Source organism: Cordyceps javanica, chromosome 6 (genome assembly GCF_051103115.1).
Source record: "Cordyceps javanica chromosome 6, complete sequence".
Taxonomy (NCBI): domain Eukaryota; kingdom Fungi; phylum Ascomycota; class Sordariomycetes; order Hypocreales; family Cordycipitaceae; genus Cordyceps; species Cordyceps javanica.
Window position 1 is genome coordinate 1,334,200 of NC_139300.1, and position 21,377 is coordinate 1,355,576.

The 21,377-nt window shown below is 54.7% G+C and overlaps 5 protein-coding genes and 1 non-coding gene across 6 annotated transcripts; 3 read left to right on the top strand and 3 right to left on the bottom strand.

Moving 5' to 3' along the window:
* Positions 1–3,541: 3,541 nt before the first annotated feature.
* V2A60_008853 (uncharacterized protein) lies at positions 3,542–6,172 on the top strand (the record flags this gene model as incomplete). The annotated part of the gene is made up of 7 exons (XM_083260124.1): positions 3,542–3,587; positions 3,685–3,708; positions 3,799–3,825; positions 4,135–5,297; positions 5,344–5,604; positions 5,652–6,056; positions 6,107–6,172. 7 exons carry the CDS (start codon positions 3,542–3,544, stop codon positions 6,170–6,172), a joined length of 1,992 nt encoding a protein of 663 aa, XP_083116250.1.
* A 1,158-nt stretch (positions 6,173–7,330) lies between these two features.
* Positions 7,331–9,274, bottom strand: V2A60_008854 (uncharacterized protein; the record flags this gene model as incomplete). The annotated part of the gene is made up of 1 exon (XM_083260125.1): positions 7,331–9,274. One exon carries the CDS (start codon positions 9,272–9,274, stop codon positions 7,331–7,333), a length of 1,944 nt encoding a protein of 647 aa, XP_083116251.1.
* Positions 9,275–11,381: 2,107 nt separating this feature from the next.
* On the top strand, positions 11,382–14,052 carry V2A60_008855 (Metallo-peptidase family M12-domain-containing protein; the record flags this gene model as incomplete). Its single annotated transcript, XM_083260126.1, has 2 exons — positions 11,382–11,448; positions 11,522–14,052. 2 exons carry the CDS (start codon positions 11,382–11,384, stop codon positions 14,050–14,052), a joined length of 2,598 nt encoding a protein of 865 aa, XP_083116252.1.
* Positions 14,053–14,487: 435 nt separating this feature from the next.
* On the top strand, positions 14,488–14,559 carry V2A60_008856. Its single transcript has one exon. It is a non-coding gene; the product is annotated as a tRNA-Asp (tRNA).
* A 427-nt stretch (positions 14,560–14,986) lies between these two features.
* On the bottom strand, positions 14,987–15,874 carry V2A60_008857 (uncharacterized protein; the record flags this gene model as incomplete). The annotated part of the gene is made up of 3 exons (XM_083260127.1): positions 14,987–15,103; positions 15,256–15,358; positions 15,567–15,874. The coding sequence occupies 3 exons, from the start codon at positions 15,872–15,874 to the stop codon at positions 14,987–14,989; spliced, it is 528 nt and encodes a 175-aa protein (XP_083116253.1).
* A 1,346-nt stretch (positions 15,875–17,220) lies between these two features.
* Positions 17,221–19,644, bottom strand: V2A60_008858 (WD40-repeat-containing domain protein; the record flags this gene model as incomplete). The annotated part of the gene is made up of 6 exons (XM_083260128.1): positions 17,221–17,247; positions 17,296–17,724; positions 17,834–18,955; positions 19,126–19,286; positions 19,396–19,412; positions 19,592–19,644. 6 exons carry the CDS (start codon positions 19,642–19,644, stop codon positions 17,221–17,223), a joined length of 1,809 nt encoding a protein of 602 aa, XP_083116254.1.
* Between the last annotated feature and the right edge of the window lie 1,733 nt (positions 19,645–21,377).

Consider the following 21,377-nt stretch of genomic DNA (forward strand, 5'->3'; position numbering starts at 1 on the left):
AGAGGCGGTAAGGCTGGACTTGAATCAAAGAAAGGGGGGGAGGCAAGAGCATGGTAGTAGTCTGGAAGAATTAAACTAATTTTAGCTTAAAATAAAGTATATCCAGGCAAACTTTTTCGAGTCGAATGAAAGTAGAAACATCCATGTTCTAGCTTCCTTTCATGTTTATCCTCTGGTGACCGATCATTTCGGTCACCTCGCAGGGTATGCTTACATAATCCACGATAGATTGGAGGGCAATGTATTTGCTCAACAACCTTGGCCCAAGTTGGGGCAAGCTAGGGGATGCCAAGGTATGATAGCGCTGTCGTCGCCTATAATAAATGGCGAGATAATGAATCTTGGCGCGACTCCTGTCAGGGCGCCCGAAGAGATGGCCACAGGGAATTGACATGATTCGATGTGAAATATTATTCCTGGTGATATGAATGAATGGGCGGCATAAGGCACTGACACAGCAGAGCCTGTCACATCAGCCGACGAAACAGCGGCAGAAAAGCTGTCGTATTAAATAGACGGAGGAGAAGCAGAAAAATGAGAAAAAAAAAAAGAAAGTATTTCGTACAGATGCCTCTACTTCATGGCGACTGGAAACTGTCGTTACGTCTTGCGTCACTAGGCTAGAGCTGCTTACTGTCGTGATCGCGTCCTGCTTGGGTACAGTGGAATGATGCGTAAATCTATAGGCGTGCGGCCGGGGGACATCTCTTGTTTTCGGCCCGCGTCAAATGACGAGCGCTCGAGAGATTCAGTGATGGAGGAGTGTAAATAGTATTTACAAAAGTCTCAGAAGAACCGATATCCAGGTCGGCTTAGAAGTATACACTGTCAGCCGGCGTCTTGGCCACAGGTCAGCATTATTAAGGGCCGGACCAGGGTTGCTAGTGGCGCAGGTGGGCTACGACGTTAGACTGTCGAGGGGCCGCCCCTCTGCCATGATAAGATGGTTGACACCCAACCCATCTGCCAGTGTATCGCATGTGTACTTAGTATGTAACAGTATGGTAATCAGGACTCGGGAGAATCATCCGCAGCGAGCCATGTAGTAAGGCCTTACGCAGGGGTCTTGCGCCAGCGATGGATACAGAACTAGGGCATTGTCCGCGGTGCGTTTCCGCGTGAAATTGGCAATCGGTCGGGATCCCAGTCGGTAGGTATCTGCCGACCTGGTCTAGGTCTGAATATCGCTGCCGCGGCCAGCCACATTGCTACTACTCCGAGACAATGGAGAGTTCGGTGGAGGGGTATGCTGCGCCAGGCCGAGTAGCGGTCGCATCGGGGCCTAGAGAGTCATGACAAAAGGGCAGGAAAGAAAGATGAAAGGGGGCGAGACGAAGGTGCAAAGGTACTGATAGCTATTAGTAGCGATCGGATCGCTCGTGGATATGGCCAAGACTCGGGGTAAGAGGCTGAACGTAGGGTTGGGCGCAGGTGGGAGCTGGTTGGTAGTTGGTCAGATAGACGTAGGGTATGATGCCGCCTGCATGCATGTAGACATACATGTATCTGTAATCTGTACGGAGTACCGAGGACATGTATGCACGTAAGCTTACTTGTGGTTGAGCACACGAGGCGATTGGTGAATGCAGTGAATGCAGACCAAGACATTGTATTGTATCGAAGGGGGGGGCGGGCGCCGCGGCGAGCTGCGAGATGAGATGTGCCGAGTGTGCGGCGCGGTGGTGGCGGCCACGGGTGGTCACGGTGAGTGGGAGATTTTGAGCCGAGTTTGGCTGCAAGGCGGCGGGGTTACTGGCGACGGGCGGCAAGACGTGCAGATTAGGGAGCTTTGAGCCATTTTATCTCGTCGCAGAGAAAGCAGCCAGCAAGCAAGGGACGTGACATGGTGGTTGATGGGAGCTGCTACCAGGACATGAGCCGGTAGCATGCAACGATAGGGTGGAGGAGGATGTCCAGGCTGGAGGGGAGATGGCGGCGGCGGCGGCGGCGCTGTCGTGGGGCGGGGTGACAGGGACCTTGCTTGGTGGCTTGTGAGGGAATGAGGATGTGACGGCAAGGGGTAAAGCAGGCGATATTTGATATTTGACGTCGTCTGGGGATGATGGAAACGGCCAAGCGGTCCGTGTTAGGAGAGATGGTGGTGGTGTTGGTTCTCCCCCAAAAGAATTAAAGTTTATTGAAGGAAGGGCAATGAGGCCGCGTGCCGCGTTTGCAGGCCACCAGACGGATGACTCCCGCCAGCTTGGCAGCCCCGGACGGCCGCGAGGTGGCGAGTAGGGGGTCGGTTGATGAGAGCGAGGTGTACCTGGATGGGAGCACAGCCGAAAGTACCTTTTGTCCGGCCGGGACAAGTTGGAGTCGGTCCCGGCAACCAGGCCTGACAACAAGACTGGAACCAAAACAAGACTGGATAATGAAGCAAAAACGATGGATGGCATTCGGATGGGTCTGAGCAAGGTTCATTGACGGACTGGGCCAAGAGTGTCTTTGTATTGTCTTTGTATGAATTTCCCCCCTCATCTATACTGTTTTTTTTATGCTGCTTTCTATTTAAGTATTACTTAGTAGCCGCCGTTGGGAGAAGGGAAACTCGGCAGCAAAATGTTGAGGCGTTCGGAGGAATGGAGACGCTCCGGAGTTGGTAATTGGAGCCTACTTACCTAGGTACCTCCCTACTTAGTACTGAGTAAGTAGTACTTACCTATCAAACGTATAGGACAGCGGGCAGGCGGGCAGGCGGGTAATGTTGACCAGGACAGCCTATAGCGTCCGGTGGGAAGGGCAAAAAAAAGACTGGACAAAAGGCACGTCTTCCCCACCATGACCCCAGTGTACTGGTCGCAGTGCCACAGGTTGACCGGGCTGCCAGGAAAGACACCAAATGGAACCCATGTAACCCCAGCGTTCCCTCTCATGCTCCGGCGATGGAGGGAGGGGTCCTCCTTGTCTGCCATCTGCTTGGCCAGGGCCTGATTTGGCGAGCTTGGCTGGGGGTGGGCGGGCAGCGTGGACGAATTGCACCAGTAGCCAACTGCAGTGCAGCTAATAGTGTACGGATTACCGCACTCTGTCTTGTCGTGGACAGCCGGCCAAGCTACCTTGGTAGAAAAGGTAAGCTGCCGACTGAGCAGGCAGGTTGGTAGGTTAGTAGGTCGGTACCTTGGTACTCCGAAAACGCTACTCCGTGCCCAACTTACCTAGTACCTAGCATCTACCAAGATACTACGTGCCTACTTACCTTGGGGCTCCTCAAAGCTTGTTGCAGCTTGTCCGAGTAGAGACAACGCTTGCTCTGTTTGCACTCTCTTCCCACATTATAAAGATTCACAACGTCCCCATCCCCTCCAACCTCCTTCCTGCCCCCTCTTCTCTCTGCTCTTTTCTCTTCTTATACTCCTTTCCACCATCTTTCCTTTTGACGACAAGAGTCTCGTCACTTTTCACCATCTGCAACCACTTAGGCGCCACCCTGCCTGCCTACCTCTCTACTTGACCTGCTACCTGCATACCCCGCGCCGCCATTGCTGCCGCTGCACACACAACCCTCACAACACCACACGTCGCATCACGGGCTGCCATCATGGCTGCTGAACAACCAAAGGTCCAGGAGGCCATTGCCGCCCTCAGTATGTTTCCCGAGCTCTCAGCTACGCCGGCCTCTAGTGCTGCTTCTCGCCACGAGCTCTCATTGCAAATCACAGCCTGCTAACTCAAACACCTCAGGCCCTCCCGAAAAGATGCTCGCCAGTATGCTCGCCCCCGTCACCCACCCCTCTCCTGCAATCTGATGTAACCAGGACCTCTTTTTTTCATTTTCTGACTGACATGGCGACATAGAACACCCTAGCAAGCCCCACCTTGCCAGTAAGTCGACCCCTCTACCACTTTGCGCCTCACTCTCCTGCAGCAGTCTGAAGGGGGCGCGTGCTGTGAAAATTCGTGGTTTCGGTCCCGACGCCGGAGGCGCAAGATTTGCACCCCGTGAATGCCGTAGTTTCGACGCTGCGGCTGTGCTGTGTCCGCGTCGCGACTCTTCAACAATCTTGCGACGACCCCCTCCCCCACCACCACCTTCACCCCACGCTTAGCTTCCACCACCTTGCTTAGCTTCTACCCAGCTTCCGCCCGTCCGGCCAAGCCCGCCTCGGCTAACCTCTCTCCTCTTACCTCTAGACACCGAAGAGTACCAGAAGCTCTACAAAGAATCAATCACAGAGCCCACAAAGTTTTGGGGCACCAAGGCCCGCGAGTTGCTCTCGTGGTCCCGCGACTTCGAGACCGTTTACAGCGGCTCGCTCCAGGGCGGCGACTCCAAGTGGTTCGTCGAGGGTGAGCTCAATGCCTCGTACAACTGCGTCGACCGCCACGCCCTCAAGGACCCCAACCGCGTCGCCATCATCTATGAGGCCGATGAGGCCGAAGATGGCCGCAATGTCACCTACTCGGAGCTCCTCCGCGACGTCTGCAAGGTCGCCTGGACTCTCAAGAAGATGGGTGTCAAGAAGGGTGACACTGTTGCCATTTACCTTCCCATGATTCCCGAGGCCATTGTGGCCATCCTTGCTTGCGTCCGTCTCGGCGCTGTCCACTCCGTCGTCTTTGCCGGTTTCTCTGCCGATTCTCTACGCGATCGTGTCATCGACGCCGATTCCCGTGTCGTCATCACATCGGACGAGGGCAAGCGTGGCGGCAAGCTCATTGGTACCAAGAAAATTGTCGACGACGCTCTCAAGCAGTGCCCCAACGTCCACAGCTGTCTCGTCTACCGCCGGACCGGCACCGATGTTCCCATGCAAGAGGGCCGTGACGTTTGGTGGCACGATGAGGTCGAGAAGTGGCCCAACTACATCGCCCCCGAGCCCATGAACTCGGAGGACCCTCTCTTCCTCCTCTACACCTCCGGTTCCACCGGCAAGCCCAAGGGTATCATGCACACCACTGCCGGTTATCTCCTTGGCTGTGCCTTGACTGGCAAGCACGTCTTTGACATCCACGACGGCGACCGCTACTTCTGCGGTGGCGACGTTGGCTGGATCACCGGCCACTCTTACGTTGTCTACGCCCCTCTGCTACTCGGTGTCACCACCGTCGTCTTTGAGGGCACACCAGCCTACCCCAACTTCTCCCGCTACTGGGACATTATCAACAAGCACCAGATTACACAATTTTACGTCGCTCCCACCGCCCTGCGCCTGCTGAAGCGCGCTGGCGATGAGTACGTCACTGGTGAGATGAAGCACCTCCGTGTCCTAGGTTCCGTTGGTGAGCCTATTGCTGCCGAAGTTTGGAAATGGTACTATGACATTGTCGGAAAGAAGGAGTGCCAGATTGTCGATGTATGTAAATTTCCTGCCCTGGCTGGAATTGTGCTGACCTTTTTAGACCTACTGGCAAACCGAGACTGGCTCCAACGTGATTACCCCTCTTGCCGGTGTCACTGCCACCAAGCCTGGCTCTGCCTCTCTACCCTTTTTCGGTATCGAGCCCGCCATCATCGACCCCGTATCCGGCGAGGAGATTCACGGCAACGACGTCGAGGGTGTTCTAGCCTTCAAGCAGGCTTGGCCCAGTATGGCCCGTACCGTCTACGGAGCCCACAAGCGCTACATGGACACGTACTTCAATGTCTACCCCGGCTACTACGTGCGTGTCTCGTTCCCTTTACCCCTGAAACTTGCTAATTCCAACAGTTTACCGGTGACGGTGCCGCCCGCGACTACGAGGGCTTCTATTGGATCCGCGGTCGTGTTGATGATGTCGTTAATGTCTCTGGCCACCGTCTCTCCACCGCCGAGATCGAGGCCGCTCTCATCGAGCACCCGGCCGTCGCCGAGGCTGCTGTTGTCGGTGTCAACGACGAGCTCACTGGCCAGGCCGTCAACGCCTTTGTCGCCGTCAAGGAGGGCAACGAGATCAACGATGCTCTGCGCAAGGAGTTCATCATGCAGGTCCGCAAGAGCATCGGCCCCTTTGCTGCACCCAAGGCTGTCTTTGTCATTACCGACCTGCCCAAGACCCGTTCCGGCAAGATTATGCGTCGTATCCTGAGAAAGATCCTTGCCGGCGAAGAGGATCAGCTTGGTGACACCAGCACCGTATGTGGCCCCGGGCTCTATTTACCGTTACCGATACTAATTGTTGGCAGCTCTCCGACCCTACCGTTGTCGACCAGATCATTGCGACCGTCCGCGACTCCCGCGGGAAGAAATAAATAAGACGAATAAGACGAACAAAAAAATGAAAAATAAAATGAAAAGGATAGTGGCTAAGATTCGAGCCTGAATTGATACCAAGATTCGCCAGTCTGATTACCTGCGCGGGGAGCAAAGCCGATAATCCTGCTACAATGGTAAAGGAGATCTTTTGGATTTGATAGTATTGATGTGTAATGAATTCTGAGAACCAAATTTTTGTAAGCTTCTAATTACAATGGCTGCCAATGTCTTTTGATTCGTCATTCGTATGTGTGGAGATGCTGCGCAAATTGCAAGGCACCGTCTCCCAACCCAGCACCACATCCCACGTCGAAATTCGACTCATGCTGTACCCTGGTTGAGGTGAAGATGTCGCTGGCGGTGGCGGCGGCGGAAAGTAGCGTTTCCTTGGCTGCGCAGGGTCTCAGTTCTTAGGAGACATCCCAAGTTAACGCCCCCTCTCCCTTTTACCTATGGTCTTGCAAGGTGGCCGAGTCTGTGTGTGAAGGGGGGGGCGGTGTAACCCGGGCCTTTATTGTCTTTATTTCCTCTTTTGATATTACTTTTTCTTGAATTCTCGGGTTTTCCGTGTAAGACACTGGCCGATCTACGCGGAACCGCCCGGAACAGCCTTGTCATACAACTCAGGCAGTCGGTAATTTTTCAGGGGAGCAAACTAGAGCGGCCTATCAAGGAGATTGGTGGACGAAAGTTCAGGAGCTTGCGCGTACTTTCAGTTGGCAAGAACCAACGCAGTTTCTGGAAGAAGAAGAAAAAAACAGGCGTCAGGCAAGACTGCACCAAAAAGGTCACGGCTACGGGAGTATATGCTGTGCTGGTACTAGACTTGAACATGGCTTGTCACGATTTCTCATCAAATACGGGAGTACTGGTCGCGGTGACGATTGAGGAAAAGAAAAAGTACACACTGCCCCAGCAGATAAAAGATGGGCGCGGGCAAAGTGGCGCCGGTTTTTACGTGCCGGCGCGGCGGCCGTATCCGGGCCCCACTCCAGGGGCGTCGGCACGGCCCCCTCCTGCCGGCACTCTGCCGTCACCAGGGAGAAAAGACACGCTGCTGCGCATATCGATGCAGGCTACCTGGTGGAGAAACTGTTGTGCGTCAACAGAGACTTTGGTGGCCCGCACTAAAACCCTTCAGCGAGGATAAAACACTAGACAAGGTTAAACACCTGGTTGCGATATTCGTCTTCGTCCAGCTGGCCATTCATCATGTCCTCCACAAACGCCTGCCCTAGATACTGGTATAAGCAGCCGTCATCCGGTCGCAGGAGTACCGGCACGGTGCTGCCCACGAGCGCTGCAACGACATCCCCCGGCCGCGTCAGGTACGGCCCTAGCCCGGTCCTCCCGTCCTCCGTCACAAACAGCGTGCGGTTGCACGTGAGCTCCTTGGCGTTCTTCTGCGCGGCTTCGGTCGACGCGTCCACCTGCCTCTGCAGAGGATCGTCCTGGCGGGCCTCGGGAAACGTCTGGATCCATGCAATAGCCACTGCGGACAGTTCCCTCGCCGACATGGGCTCCAGGTGGAGCAGCATATAACAGCACTCGTGGTACCCCTCGAGCAGCGCGGCAGGGCGTCGGAGGTCCGCGGTAATGGTCCGCCAAATCCGCGTCTCGGGCGTCTCGGGCGTCTCGGCGCTGCCGTAGACGGTGTCGGGGGCGTAGAGGCGAACAAACTCCAGCATGTCCTCGACGCACGCCGCGCGGTCGTGCTCCAGTGCGGAGGACAAGGCGGACGCCTGGCGCTCCATGCCGTGGCTGGAGTCGACGAGCCGGAACGCACGCCTGACGACACCGCAGACGAACCCATGCCGCTGCAGAATGTGTCCGTCGAGGATGCTCAGATGGGACAGCGTCTGCGGAGCGCGGAAAAGGTGGAAGGAATTGTCTTTGCTTAGCGGATCCTGTATGCCGAGACGGCCGATGCGACTCCAGTCGGGCACCCAGTTGGGCAGACCGCCAACGTCCTTGGGGAACGAGGCCAACTCCAAAATGACCTGACGCGGGTCAGCTCGGAACATTGCCACTGTGGCCGCCGTGTACACGTCACGGATCGTCTTTGAGTAGTCGATTGTAAGACCGAGGCTGGCTCGGTCGGAGGCGGCGCCGAGAAAACCAAAGATGATGTCGCGCGGATCAGTCGCCTGGTAAAAGGGCCCCGTGTAATTGAGCACTTCGGACGTCGAAGCCCAGTGGGTGAGGAACCAGTGCAGAGTAGTGTTCGAATTCATGCATACCATGTGGCCATCGATGCAGACCACACGTCCGTCAGCACCGAGCATGGCGTTGTTGGCCGAGCTGGGAATGAATACGTAACCGTCCCCAAGAGGCGGTGCCTCGCCGCGCCAGGCATGGACTCGGGCCAGAGCACGCATGACAGCGTAGAAATGATGTAGCTGCATGACTTTGTCCCCGCACAGCAAAACACCACGCTTGGCGAGCGCCAGCTCCTGGATGATCCAGCATCGTTTCCAGTTGGGCCGGCGCGACAGGGCACTAATGGCGGCGTGCAGGCGTTCGGCATAGACTTCCTCTGTATTGACGAGCGACCGGATGAAGTTGCGCGCCTGGCTCGTAAAACTGCTCAACGTTATGTCCTTATGCGAGACGTTGAAGAAGAAGTTGTGGCCGGGATAAACTTCCGCGTCGGCGGCTTGGCGGCCCCAAGGGACGAGACAGTCAAAGAGATAGTCGCTATCGTTAGCCGCGGGCCCGATACAGAAGAAGACAGAGTCTGCCGAGGCAAACACGCTTTGCATCTGTGCCACCTGCCAGTTCCTCTCGTTCGGGTCATCTGTGTTGACGCAAAGGGCATGGACCCAGAGCCACATGTCGCTGCCACCTACTGCATGAACCTGAGCGAGGGCAAAGTGCAGGCTGCCGGAAATGCAACACCTGTGTCCGTTGATGGTGACGGCGAAGGGAGTGGTGCCGGTTGGGCTACTCAAACTGTACGAGATGGCGTGGTAGGGCGGCGGGAAGTTGAGAGAGACAATGGTGCACTCAAAATCAAGAAGGGTCGTCGACGCGGACGTGGGCCGATGCCGTAGAAGCCGAATTTCGGAATTTTCAGGTCGCACACCTCGAAAATACATTTGTCACAAGCGGCTCTATCGCGAGACTCGGCATTGTTCCTAGTTGCGGGTTGCTGGTTGACATACACGATGCCCAATGCCTTTTAAACTCAGCGAGCAGCAGAGGGCATAGATGGTCCGATGTCATGTATGCAACCAAGATGCTAGCAGCCGCAGGCGTCGTGCAATACAGTATCGGTGAGCCGCAAAGCGCTGTTTGAATGCACGAAGCCGTTGCTGTCTCGGTAGCGTCTGTTGAACAGTTCGAGCCATGTCGGCGATGGTCTCGACCGAGATTGGACTACCAGTACAACCCGGACCGCATGTGGCAGTAGATTAAATGCAAGGTTCATGGTCGTTTTTCAATTATACTCTCCCACTGAGATGACGTTACGAGGTCGCCAAGCAGAGCTTATGTGTGGACCGCATTGATACGATCATGGTGGGTGTGGCCACCGCCTCATCGACCGCAGCCGCAGCTGGTGGCAATGACCATTGGACAGCGTCGCACGTGGCTGTCAGAGGCCGGTTTTATTGATTTGGAACGGCAAATAGCGTTGAGTACTGATTGATTTTGTTTTTAGTGCGAAAGGGTCTGATGCAGGCTACGGCTGCGTCGTGCGATGCTGAATCATGAGAATGGCGGGTAACGACAGAGTTGAATGAGCAAGATGTTCACGTTTCGGTGACATAGAGAACAAGACGGGTCCGGAAAGAAACAGAGCCGGAAAGAAGAGGACGCTGCTGGGACATGTTTGAGGACGCATTTCAAACAGGCCATGTTTGGGTGATGGGCACGGGAGAGGGACGGGCATAGATCGAGCGGTATTAGCGGGTAAAGTTATTTTGGTTCATTTTGCAGGAGGTGAAAACATTGGAGAAGAAAAAAAACGTTTTATCGATGTGTTCATGGCCCTCGGCGAGCTGCGTTTTACCAGCCGATGGAATTAAAGCTGCAGATAGAAATGTCGATAGGGGCACATTTAGCACAGTATGAAATTAAGCTTACCAACACTGTTAAGTCAACGATGAATACAGCGAGCTGCAGGCGCTGAAGCAACTGTCAGCGCGGCATGGCTCGGCGCGGCCACAGCCACAGCCACACTGCGAGAGGGGCTGTGAAGGAGCCTCGGGCAGGTTGATTGGTTCGCAGTGACGTACTGTCAGCGGGGGCCGGTTGCTTGGCTGTTTGGCTGTGTCTTGTTTCAGTGGAGCAGAATGGCCCGGCGGCACCTGGACCCGGCTGCTGCTGCGCTGGCCGCTGAATCTGTGTCTTTAAGGGCAGAAATGATGCCGGAATGTTCTGCGGTGAAAAGACACAAAGGCAACCAAAGATATTGCCATTTATTCAGGCCTTGCAAAACACCTCTGTATGGAAGGAGGGGTGGGGGTTCATGAGAAACAAGACAGGTGCTCAGCTGTGTGTGTGTGCCCCCCAAATTTATCCTCGTGCATGGGTGGCCTGGCTGACTGAGCGGCTGCGGCGCATTGAGCAACCAAGCCCCAGAATATCCCCAGTACTCCAGGGCTTTTGTAACAAATAACAGTGCCATGACTATCTACCTGGTCAAGTACTGGTAGTTAGTAGAGTAGTGGTAGGTACCTGCCTAAGCAGCCTAGATCCTTTGTGCTCCAAGTATGCGTGTGCCCGTGTATAGGTACCTACTAACGCATCCAGTACGGATTACAGGCTAAGTACCGCCCCAGCGCAGTCACTCCAGTCCTTCCACCTCCAAACCGACATCCTCCTCCACTAACCTGCTGCCGCTGGCTGGTCTTCGTCAACAAAGCCAAGCCTCTCAAACCTCTCCTGCAACATCCACGCGAAAGGAGGCTACGCCAAAACCCTCGCTTGATCGTATAGCCTCAACGGTTGCGCGCACTTCTTTATTTGCCCTTTCTCTCCTACTTCCTCCATCGCCCACACACCTCGAAATTGCACCTTTGCCCGCTCCACGTCTGCACCTGCACCACGATTGATTCGACACTTGACTATCCCGGACCAGCCGGCCTCCTCAACCACCCAACCCCCCGAATGGAGTCTTCTCAAGCGTAAAATAATCAGTTCGCATCATCTAGAAGGGCAGAAACAGTTGGAATAACCGCCCCTGCTCTCTGCGGCGCCGCCATGGTCGCGTTACGGTCACTTGTGGCCGCCGTCGCCAGCGCTGCGCTCTTGTTGCAGACCTCGATCGGTAAGCAGATTCGCCGTCAACGCTGTCGGCTTCCTTGATCACTTTCCAAACTGACCCGTGTCCCATCAACTAGCCGAGTCGTTCAAGAGGAATCCAGTCGACTACGTCACGCTAATCGACAATGTCCAAATAAATACCCCGTCGCACCGGGTCACCGCACGCTCTAAGTTCGACCTCACATTCACCCTCCACGACGGCCATCAGAAAATCAGACTCGCTCTCGAGCCTAACGACGATCTAATCCCCGACGACCTAGCCGTCACCGTTCTTGGCTCCGACGGTGACGTCGCTGCCGCCCACCCGGTTCTGCGATCTGACCACAAGGTGTTCAAGGGCCATGCCTATATCCAGCGCCATGGCATGCAGGGATGGTCTGCCGCGGGCTGGGCTCGAATCATGGTTCTGAAAGATGGCGACAAACCTGTTTTTGACGGTGCTTTTCGCATAGATGGAAACAATCATCATGTTGAGACGGCTGCCAAGTATCGCCTGGTCAAGCACGAGGGCGACCCTAGCGTGCAGCTTGCCGACGAAAACGACGCCGATAAGACCATGGTTGTGTGGCGCGACTCAGATATTGAGCAGCTCGGTTATTCTCAGTCCGAACTAAAGCACCGAAGTGCCGCTGGCAGCGCACTCTGCGCTTCCGATATGCTGACCTTCAACTCCAAATACGACCCCATTAAGCGAGATTTTAATCCCCTGCAATCCATGCCTACACACCAGCTTTTTGGTCGCCAGTCTATTGATGGCGGCGGCGGCGGTGATCCAGCGGGTAACCTGATTTCCAGCATCGGCTCCATCGAAGGATGTCCCAAGACAAAAAAGGTAGCTCTTGTTGGGCTCGCCACAGACTGCACATATTGGGGTGTGTTTGGCTCCAAAGACGCCATCCAAAAGCACGTGCTGGGTGTCGTCAACAAGGCCTCAGAACTCTACGAGAGCACGTTTAAAATTTCTCTGGCTGTTAGGAACTTGACCGTCATTGAAGCAAATTGCTCCAGCGGAGGCACATCTGCGACGCCGTGGAATGTGGACTGCTCGCCCAGTTTTAGCATTACCGATCGGCTCAACACGTTCTCCGCTTGGCGCGGCAAATCCCTAGATAAGAATGCATACTGGACACTCCTGACTAAGTGTCCGACTGACAATGCCGTCGGCCTGGCTTGGCGTGGCCAGCTTTGCCGTCAAGGCTCCGCACCCAACGGCGGCACCAACGACACGATTGCAAGTGCCAACGTCGTGGTCAATGGTCCTAATGAATGGCAAATCTTTGCCCACGAGACCGGGCACACCTTTGGAGCTGTGCACGACTGCACTCCCGATCAGTGTCCAGTCAAGCCCACGGCCCAATCTTGCTGTCCCCTCAAAGCAAACCAATGTGATGCTGGTGGTCAATTCATCATGAACCCCTCCACGGCCAACGGCATCACGCAGTTCTCCCCTTGCACCATTGGCAACATCTGCTCCGGCCTCAAGGGCAACGTCAAGTCAGACTGCTTGACAGATAACAGGAATGTCGAAACCATTACCGAGAGCTTCTGCGGAAACGGCATTGTAGAACCTGGCGAGGATTGTGACTGCGGTGGACCGGATAGCTGCGGCACTAACAAATGCTGCAACCCCAAGACGTGCAAGTTCTCGCAAGGCTCCGTCTGCGATCGAGCCAACGAGGACTGTTGCACCGACGACTGCCAGTTCGCCAGCTCCAGCACTGTCTGTCGTGCTAGCACCAGCGAATGCGACCCCGAAGAAAAGTGTCCTGGCGACTCGGCCAAGTGCCCGCCCGACGAGCACAAGAAGTCTGGTGAGTCATGCGGCAACGGCCTGGAGTGCGCTTCCGGCCAGTGCACTTCGAGGGACCGCCAGTGCCAGGTCGCCGCGGGCGGCCTAACGCACAGTAACAACACCAAGGCGTGTCGCAACGACTGCCTGATGCTGTGTGAGTCGCCATCATTCATGGGCGGCTCCTGCGCATTTTACAACCAGAACTTCCTCGACGGCACCAGCTGCAGCGGCGGCGGCCGCTGCCAGGATGGCCAGTGTAAGGGCAGCAATTGGTGGAAGGAGTTTACGCAGTGGTTCACCAACAACAAGGCCATTTCCATCCCCGTCACCACTGTTGTTGGTCTGCTGATCCTCGCAATTCTATCCTCGTGCCTTTGCAGCTGCATCCGCCGCGTTGGGCGTCGCCGTCGTGTCCCCGGCAAACCCATCAGCCCGCCGCCATCCAACGGCTCTGGTGCATGGAACCCGTACGCAAACGCGCAGTGGCAACCACAGCCCGGCCCAACCACGACCATGGCCAACGACTATAGCGTCCCTCCCCCGCCTCCCATGAGGAATGAGTCTTACGGCAACAATGACAACTCTTACAGCAATGGCGTGCATGACTTTGCGCCGCCGCCGCATCCGCCCACCATGAACGGGGCCAACGGTTTCAGTCATTCTCCTTCTCCTCCTCCTCCTCCTCCTCCCCCGGCAAACGATATGTACGGAAATAACAACTCGTACAACAATGGCGTGTATGACTATGCGCCGCCACCGCAACCACCTCCTACGTACAACTATGGAAACCGCGGAACTGGACCTCGCTATGCATAGGCCATCCTCCGAAGGTGAAGAAATTGAATCAATTAATAGTACCACAGGATGGTCATATCATTTACTTTGTTTTTTTGAATTTTCGCCTTTTAGCATGAGATGGCGTTTATGACGGTTTTGGGATATGTTTAGTTTCTCTTTCCACAGATGAGCATTTCTTGGAATAGACTTAGAATAAGGAGGACCAGGCTTTTTGGTATAGAAACTGTACATGAATACATGTGAATATTCTCCTGCAAATCAATGCATTCCGGAAGTGTGCAAATGGGTAGCAATAATCGGTCTGTATATACATAACTGACCCGTGCTGGACAATTTTGCGTCAATTGGTCCATCATTATCTGCGGAAAGGGAATATTTAGAATAATAGCGCTGCACATTCTCAACCAATGAGCATTCAGCTACGACGGGTGATATCAAACACCCGGAATATCATCTTCCGTAGTATAGTGGTCAGTATGCAAGCTTGTCACGCTTGAGACCCGGGTTCAATTCCCGGCGGGAGAGACCGCCAGAGTCCACAGGACTTTCTTTTTTTACATTGCCCTTTTTCTTCTTTCTTCGGTCCAAACGTGCACTCCTTTTTTTTCTTGTTTTGTTCTATTTTATTTTTTTTTCCCTCTCTCCGTGCTTCGTCATTATGGGATCTACCTGCCCATGACATTTTCTTGATTTCTTTCCAAGTTTTTGTCCAGTTTTGGCCTGTAGCGTTGTTGCTCCTTGGGGTCACTTCCGCTACATCGTGTCTCGGACACAGCATATGCACAAACTATCTAGCGAGATTTCTATGGGCACGTAAATAAGCTGTTTTTTTTCTGTAAAAGAAAGTTGTTGTGGGTGGGAGGTTCGTTATACATGATTATTACTCTGCACATCACTGCACTCCCCGTCCTTCTTTTTCTCGTTTCGTTACAAGAGCAGCAGGAGAGCATCGTCAGCGTCTCCGCACGGCGCGAGCTTGCTGCTGTTGCTGTTGCTGCTGCTGCTCGCTCTCCTCGCTGCTGAAGCCACACAGCGTCGTCATGAACCGATATCTCTGTCCCGGTATGCTCTACAGTTTGCACCTTTGTCAGTCTTCTTTTTTCCCCTCTTGTCTGGTTGCTCAACTAGACCTCGTTGCGTTGTGCCTCCATGAAAGATGGCAGGGCAAAATGAATGCCCCAAAAAAAAAGGGAGGGGGGGAGGAAAGAAGGAGAATCTCACATCGTTGGTGCTCTGCGCGTACATCATGAGCTGCTCCGGGCTGTCCAGCACTGCCAGCGCAAACTGCCGAGTCTGACGCTCCTCAAATGTTTCGTTTTTCGGTCTGATGGTCATTTGTCAGCCCCGTTCGTCATGAATTAGCAAATCCTCTCTCTCTCTCTCTCTCTCTCTCTCTCTCTCTCTCTCTCTCTCGCTCTCTCTATTTCTCCGTGTGTGTATATCTCTGTGCATCTCTTTCTGTACCGCTATCATACCTCTGGCGGGGGAAAGAGAGAAGAAGACACAAACAAAAGAAGAAGGAGGAGACTCACACGTTGCCAATCTGCATCCTTAGCCCATCATCTTCGTCATCGTCCTCGTCAAGATCCATGTCATCTTCCTCTTCTTCCTCTTCCTCCTCGTCGTCGTCGTCCTCCTCGTCGTGATCCTTGCTGTAGGGGTCCTTGCCGCGGGACTGCCGGTCGCGCATCTCGGCGGTGAACAACTCTTGCTTCTGCTGCTGCTGCTGCTGCTGCTGCTGTTGCGACCCCGATGCCTTTCGCGCCGAGGCGGAGGAGGCGTTGGCGGGGGAACGATGCATCGCGCGCGCGGCGGCTTGTCCGGATGATGATGACGACATGAGGCTTCGCTTCTTCTTTCGTTTTTTTTTTCCTAACCTTTTTCTTTTCCTTGGACAGGGTATGTGTAGCTCTCTCCCTCTCTTTCCACGTGTGGGCTGCGCAGTCCTCGTCTGTGTGTGGGAGCTGGACAGTGCGTATGCGTGTGTGTTTGTGTGTCGGGGGGGGGACTCGCCGCTGTGATGAGATCCGCGTTGTGCAGAAAATATCAGGAAATCTCAAAGAGAAAAAAATACATGATAGAGTGTTTAGATGCAAAACGATGATGACACGGAGCGGGGCGGGCGATTCAGACCTTCAAACGGTTCGCAGGGTGTCGTGCATGGCGCGCGGCGCGCGCGCGCATATAGTGCATACGTACCTACTACTTGCCCACCTGGTAGTAATACCTAATCGACAGGGTGCCTGCTGCCCCTCCCTCCATCCCTCCCCTCACCCTTCGCCTCGTTCAGGCGGCGCAGGTATCAGCTTGACTTGGGCCGGCAACACCCGCGACATCAGAAACAACGGCTACATGACAAACGCCAGAACCATCGGAAACGCCACTAGTACAACTATTAATAGGTAGGTAGGCTCTCGAGCCCCCCGCGAACGACAGCTCCGCGACGGGCATCGCCGCTATGTACTCGCATTCGACGTCCCACCACTTCCGTCATGCTACCACGATACTTTAAGCCAACCCTCGTGCATATGAAAAGATGACTTCCTTGTATTTCGTACACCTATGGTATATCTCATAATGTACACTACTAAAAACAATAAATCGACCAAAAAAAATTGTATGAAGAAACCAGCTCCGCGCTAGCCATAAAAGAGGAAAACGTTCCTCCTCCGAGATATAATCGTCGCCATCAGAACTCCGGGTAAGAAAAAAAATGCAAACGACTCCCCTTTCCTCTTTTCGGGATGCAACACCGTATTCCACTTCTCAAGATAAGAATTGACGGAACTCCCCATATTGCGACTTCTATGCATCATCACAACGAAACAAATCCAGAAGCAGAAAATTCCTTCATCAACCACAGACAGAGTATCCAGTACTCTACCACCCGAGTTGACAGTATCGTTGTCATCCTTATATGTTGCTTTTTTTTGTCGCTTTTTGTTGAAAGTATTCGAAACTGTGATTCCCAAAACGCCTCTTTTTCTTGGCCGTGCCGACTTATACAAAAAAAGATAAAAAATTCCGTGGGGTTAGAGTCTGCGGTGCATCAAGTACAAAAATCCGTTTTCATCGTCTTCGTCGAGTAGATACTTGGCAGCTGGTCAACGGGAGGGCGGCCGTGGCCGGCCGTGGCTGTGGCGCGTGCGCGAGCCAATGTGAAATATAGTTTATACACCGTCAATGTCATCGTCGAAAGTTTATAACAGCGAGCTACGACGGTTAGCAAGGATAGCAGAGAATGGAAGCGGAAACGCATACCCGGCTATTTGATCCATAGGCCAGCTTTTGGCCCGTCATATCCCAGCACAGGCAGTGCTCATCCTCCTCGTCAGTCTCCTTGGGACTGAGCCAGCCAGGATGTGGCGGCCTGTTCCAACACGCGCGGGGCATGGTCGCGTTGCCCACCTTCCAGATGAGAACCTGGCTCGAAGTGGCGCCGGCGATAAAGGCCCCATCGGGTGTGAATGCTAGGCGCACAATGGGCGAGTCCATGGTGAGAAAGCATTTAGCTTTGCTCTCGGGTCTACGAGCATTCCAGATCAAAATGGCGCAGTCGTCGCCGCCGGTGGCAATGAGGCGCTCTTCGTCCGATACGGGGTGTGAGGCAGGGAGGGGCTGCCACTCCATGGTGGTGATTGCGCCCTGGTGTGCGGATATAGATCTTCGTTGGCCGGATTCACCCCAAAGCTGCCAATGTTAGTCCTGTGCTCCTCGCCTGCCTTCCTTGTCCTGCCCATGGCTTTGTACATGTTGACTATTTTTGGGTGGGTTTTGGAGGGGGGTATCATCAGCTTACATCGAGAACTCCCTTGTCGCTAGACGTGGCGGCCAATCTAGACCGCCAGTCAAATAGTACTTGGGAAAAGCTGTCGTCATCCTTGGTTTCAAACTTGCGGACTTGGACAATCGAGGATTCAGTACAATGCAGGCAGACGAGCAGGTCACCGCCGCAGAGCAGAAAGTCCGAGTCGCCAATCCAGGTAGCGTCGAGGGGTGTGGCGCCAATGTCCTGGTTAGGGAGATGATGCGACAACGAGGTACCTGTTCGCGATGAGTAGACGGTGACGACGGCGCCACCCTTTTCGGGCGATATGGCGAGAAGGCCGGTGTTGGAGGGGTTCCATAAGAGCTTGACGACGGGAGGCTCGGGAACCTCCATGGACTGGACGTGGATGCCCTCGGCGGACCAGATGTTGACGGCGGCCTGAGAGCCGAGGTCAGCGGCGACGGCAATGGCAGAGCCATCAGAGGTCCAGGCAAGAGCCGTGACGGTGGTTGTCCTGGGAGTATCGGGGCTGATGAGGTTGTGAGCATGTGACACGTGATCCTGGGACTGGCCGGGTGTAGTGGTACGCGAAACCGTCCAGACCCGGGCTAGCGCATCGGTGCCAGTCGCTGCCAACGCGGATGGGTCTTTGGGGTTCCACTCGCACTGCAGGAGGATGGGCGCATTCTCGGTAGTGGCAGGAGAGGCAATGGTTGAGGCGGCAGCTGTGGTAGCCTCGGGTTGGGTGGCGTCGTCGGCGAGGCGAATAAAGGTGGTGTTGGGGGTGAGTTCCTCGACTTTGTCGACCTGGGTGCCCTGCTCGGGGCCGTCGGTGTGAGAGACGGGTTGGGGCGCTTGCTCGCCCTCGAGAGGCGAAGGGTAGGCGTGGTTATCCGGGTTGTCGATATCCATGGGGGTGGCGGACCCGGGGACCGACGGTGTGCCGTTTTCGTAGCCATTGGCAAGGCGTGCACGTTTTGGTGATGAGCCGTTGGCGTTTGTGATGTTAGGGAGGGAGCGCTTGCGGGCAGCCTCGATGGCGACGGCGGTAGCCTCCTCGTCGTATTCCTTCTTGGCTCTAAGAGGTGTGTCTAGGGGACCGAATATGCCATTTTTGATAGCCTCGGGCTCCGTGGTGACGCCGACGGGCATCTACGTTGCGGATGAGATGGGTTAGTGATGAGAACAGGGGTGAGAGTACGCAGGGCTGAAGAGCGAGGTGGCGATGAGGCGGGCGGACAGAAAACGAGGGGAGCTGGCGCGCAATGATGGGAACAAGTGGTGCGTGAGGTGATGGATGAAAATTTTGAGCGATTGCTTACGCCTTTGCGTGCCTGCTCGCGCTCGAGGGCATTGTAGAGCAGGCCACGGTTGACGACGGAGACGAGGGCGTGGCCTTTGACGTGGGGCGCAAACTCCAAGTCGCGGTGAGGTTCGCGAACGTGCCATTCTTTCTGGAACTTGGCGGCAGTCTCGCGATAATCTAGGAGTGGTGAGCATGGTGAACACGGTGAGCGTGGTGAGCAGAGGGCTGGGCGAGGGCGGGACAATGGCGGTTTGCGGGCCGCAGAGCCAGCAAGGGGACGACGTACTGCCTTCCAAGAGGTACCTGTGAGGCTAAAGTTAGTACCAGGGGCGGGAGGAAGGGCGAGGCGAGCGGCAGCAGAAAACAGAGGGCGAGGCGGGGAAATGGAGGGACAAAAATGAGGGCAAATGAGAGGACGGATGAAGGAGAAGAGAATGAGGGTGAGAAAACGGTATGGACCGGGGGGTCTGGGGGTTGCGCACCTCCAGATGAGAAAGTTGACTCTGTCCGAGTCGAGAAACTCCTTGGTGACCATGGCGTTTTTTCCGGGCTGGGCTTGGGGGCGTGGTCAGGGAGAAGCGAAGTGCGCGCCCGGGACGGCGGCCGAGGAGGCGATGGGCGAGAGTGCGACCAGACGAGAGAGATTGAGGAGGGCGGCTGCGTCTGGGAGACGATGATGGTGGCGCGAGCAGCGTACGAGGACGAGTTCCCGGAGGGGTTCAACGGACGATGAGGAGGGTGAAACGGGGATATTTTGAGTGAGTGAAGATTCAAGAGCGAGATGAAATCCACAATTGGGGACGCGGGCTCGGGGCGCGGGCGCGGGCATAGGCGTGGGTGCAGGCGTAAGTAGAGCAAGTCGCAGGCTGCTGGCTGGTTGACTAGAGACTACCTATACTAACCTACCTACTAAGTGACCTAGGTTAAGTACTAACCTTGGTATGGCTGGAGAATAAAGACACTGCTAAAAGGTACCAAGGCAAGGGTTGGCACTTGGGTGATGAGGCAAGTACCTAGGTAGGTACGGTAGTTTGCCTACCTATACTCGGTGCTAAGCTGAATGTAGGTAGCCTACCAACCTACGTACTCGATAAGTACTGAGTAACTCAGGTCGGCACACGAAAAGAAGAAAAAAAAGGGTCAAGGGTACGTACCTCTGGGGAAACATGGTAAGTTGCTAGGTACTTACCTAGGCACCCATCTACCGTTCATCGAGCATCTACTTACTTACCTGGCCTATCTGAATGACTGCCTGCCTAGGTGCCTCGTAAGTAGACAATGCATACCTACCTACGCTACCATAAGGTCAAGGATAAAGGACGATGCTGCACTGCTGGTACAGGGTCCTTTGCTGGGTATGCGCTGAACCCGCGCTGAACCCGCGCTGAACCCGCCCTGGACCGGGGCAACCTGACCTGTTCCCTCCCTTCTGGCAATAACTGCCAACTGTGCAAACGACTAACCTGGGGCAGGTGTATCCCACCCGCCTATTCAGGCGGCAAGGTACCTACCACCATTCCCACCAACTCACACACAACCTGGCCAGATCCTCCAAGTGCAGGGGACATTGATTATGCACTCTGGTTGGCCAAAGAGGAGAGAGAGGGGGGGGGGCCACTACTGATACATATCGGCTTTGCAGGTACGGAGTACTGCCACTGATGCTAGGTACCTCAGGCACGCACTAACCACTTCCAGCGCCCCGATTGCATCCAGACGGATTACTCAGTACCTTTTTTGTTTTTTTTCCTGTTTTTTTGTTTTTTTCGTGCAGGACCCCAGCTACCAGTGGATATCGGCCAGTTTGGCGCTAAAATGAACTGCCACTCATATCACTGAAAATTAAGACTCGGCTTGGAAATAAAAATATAGATAAAAATGTAAATAAAAAAAGATGATGAAAAGGAAGGGATTTCCTCCCCGCCAACCAGCCAGCCAGCCAACCATTCGTCCCGTCACCCTCCCCACGCATCTCCTGCACCTCACATGTTCCACAATGCAGAAGCACAGCTTCGAGCACCAGCACGGGTCAGGTTACTGAGTGAAATCCACCGCCATCAATCAAAGAGCAGAAATATTTAGCCAAACCAAAAAGAAGAAGAAAAGAAAAGAGATTCGCCCCCAACACAGTGTGTCCATCCTCCAGTCCTCAAACTACATGCACTCATATCCGCCCCCAATTCTACACGTCAACCAGCCAGCCTTGGCTTTCCCCTGCGACCACACCCCCCGTCCTATGTAATCTGTGCCTAGACAGGTACTATACTG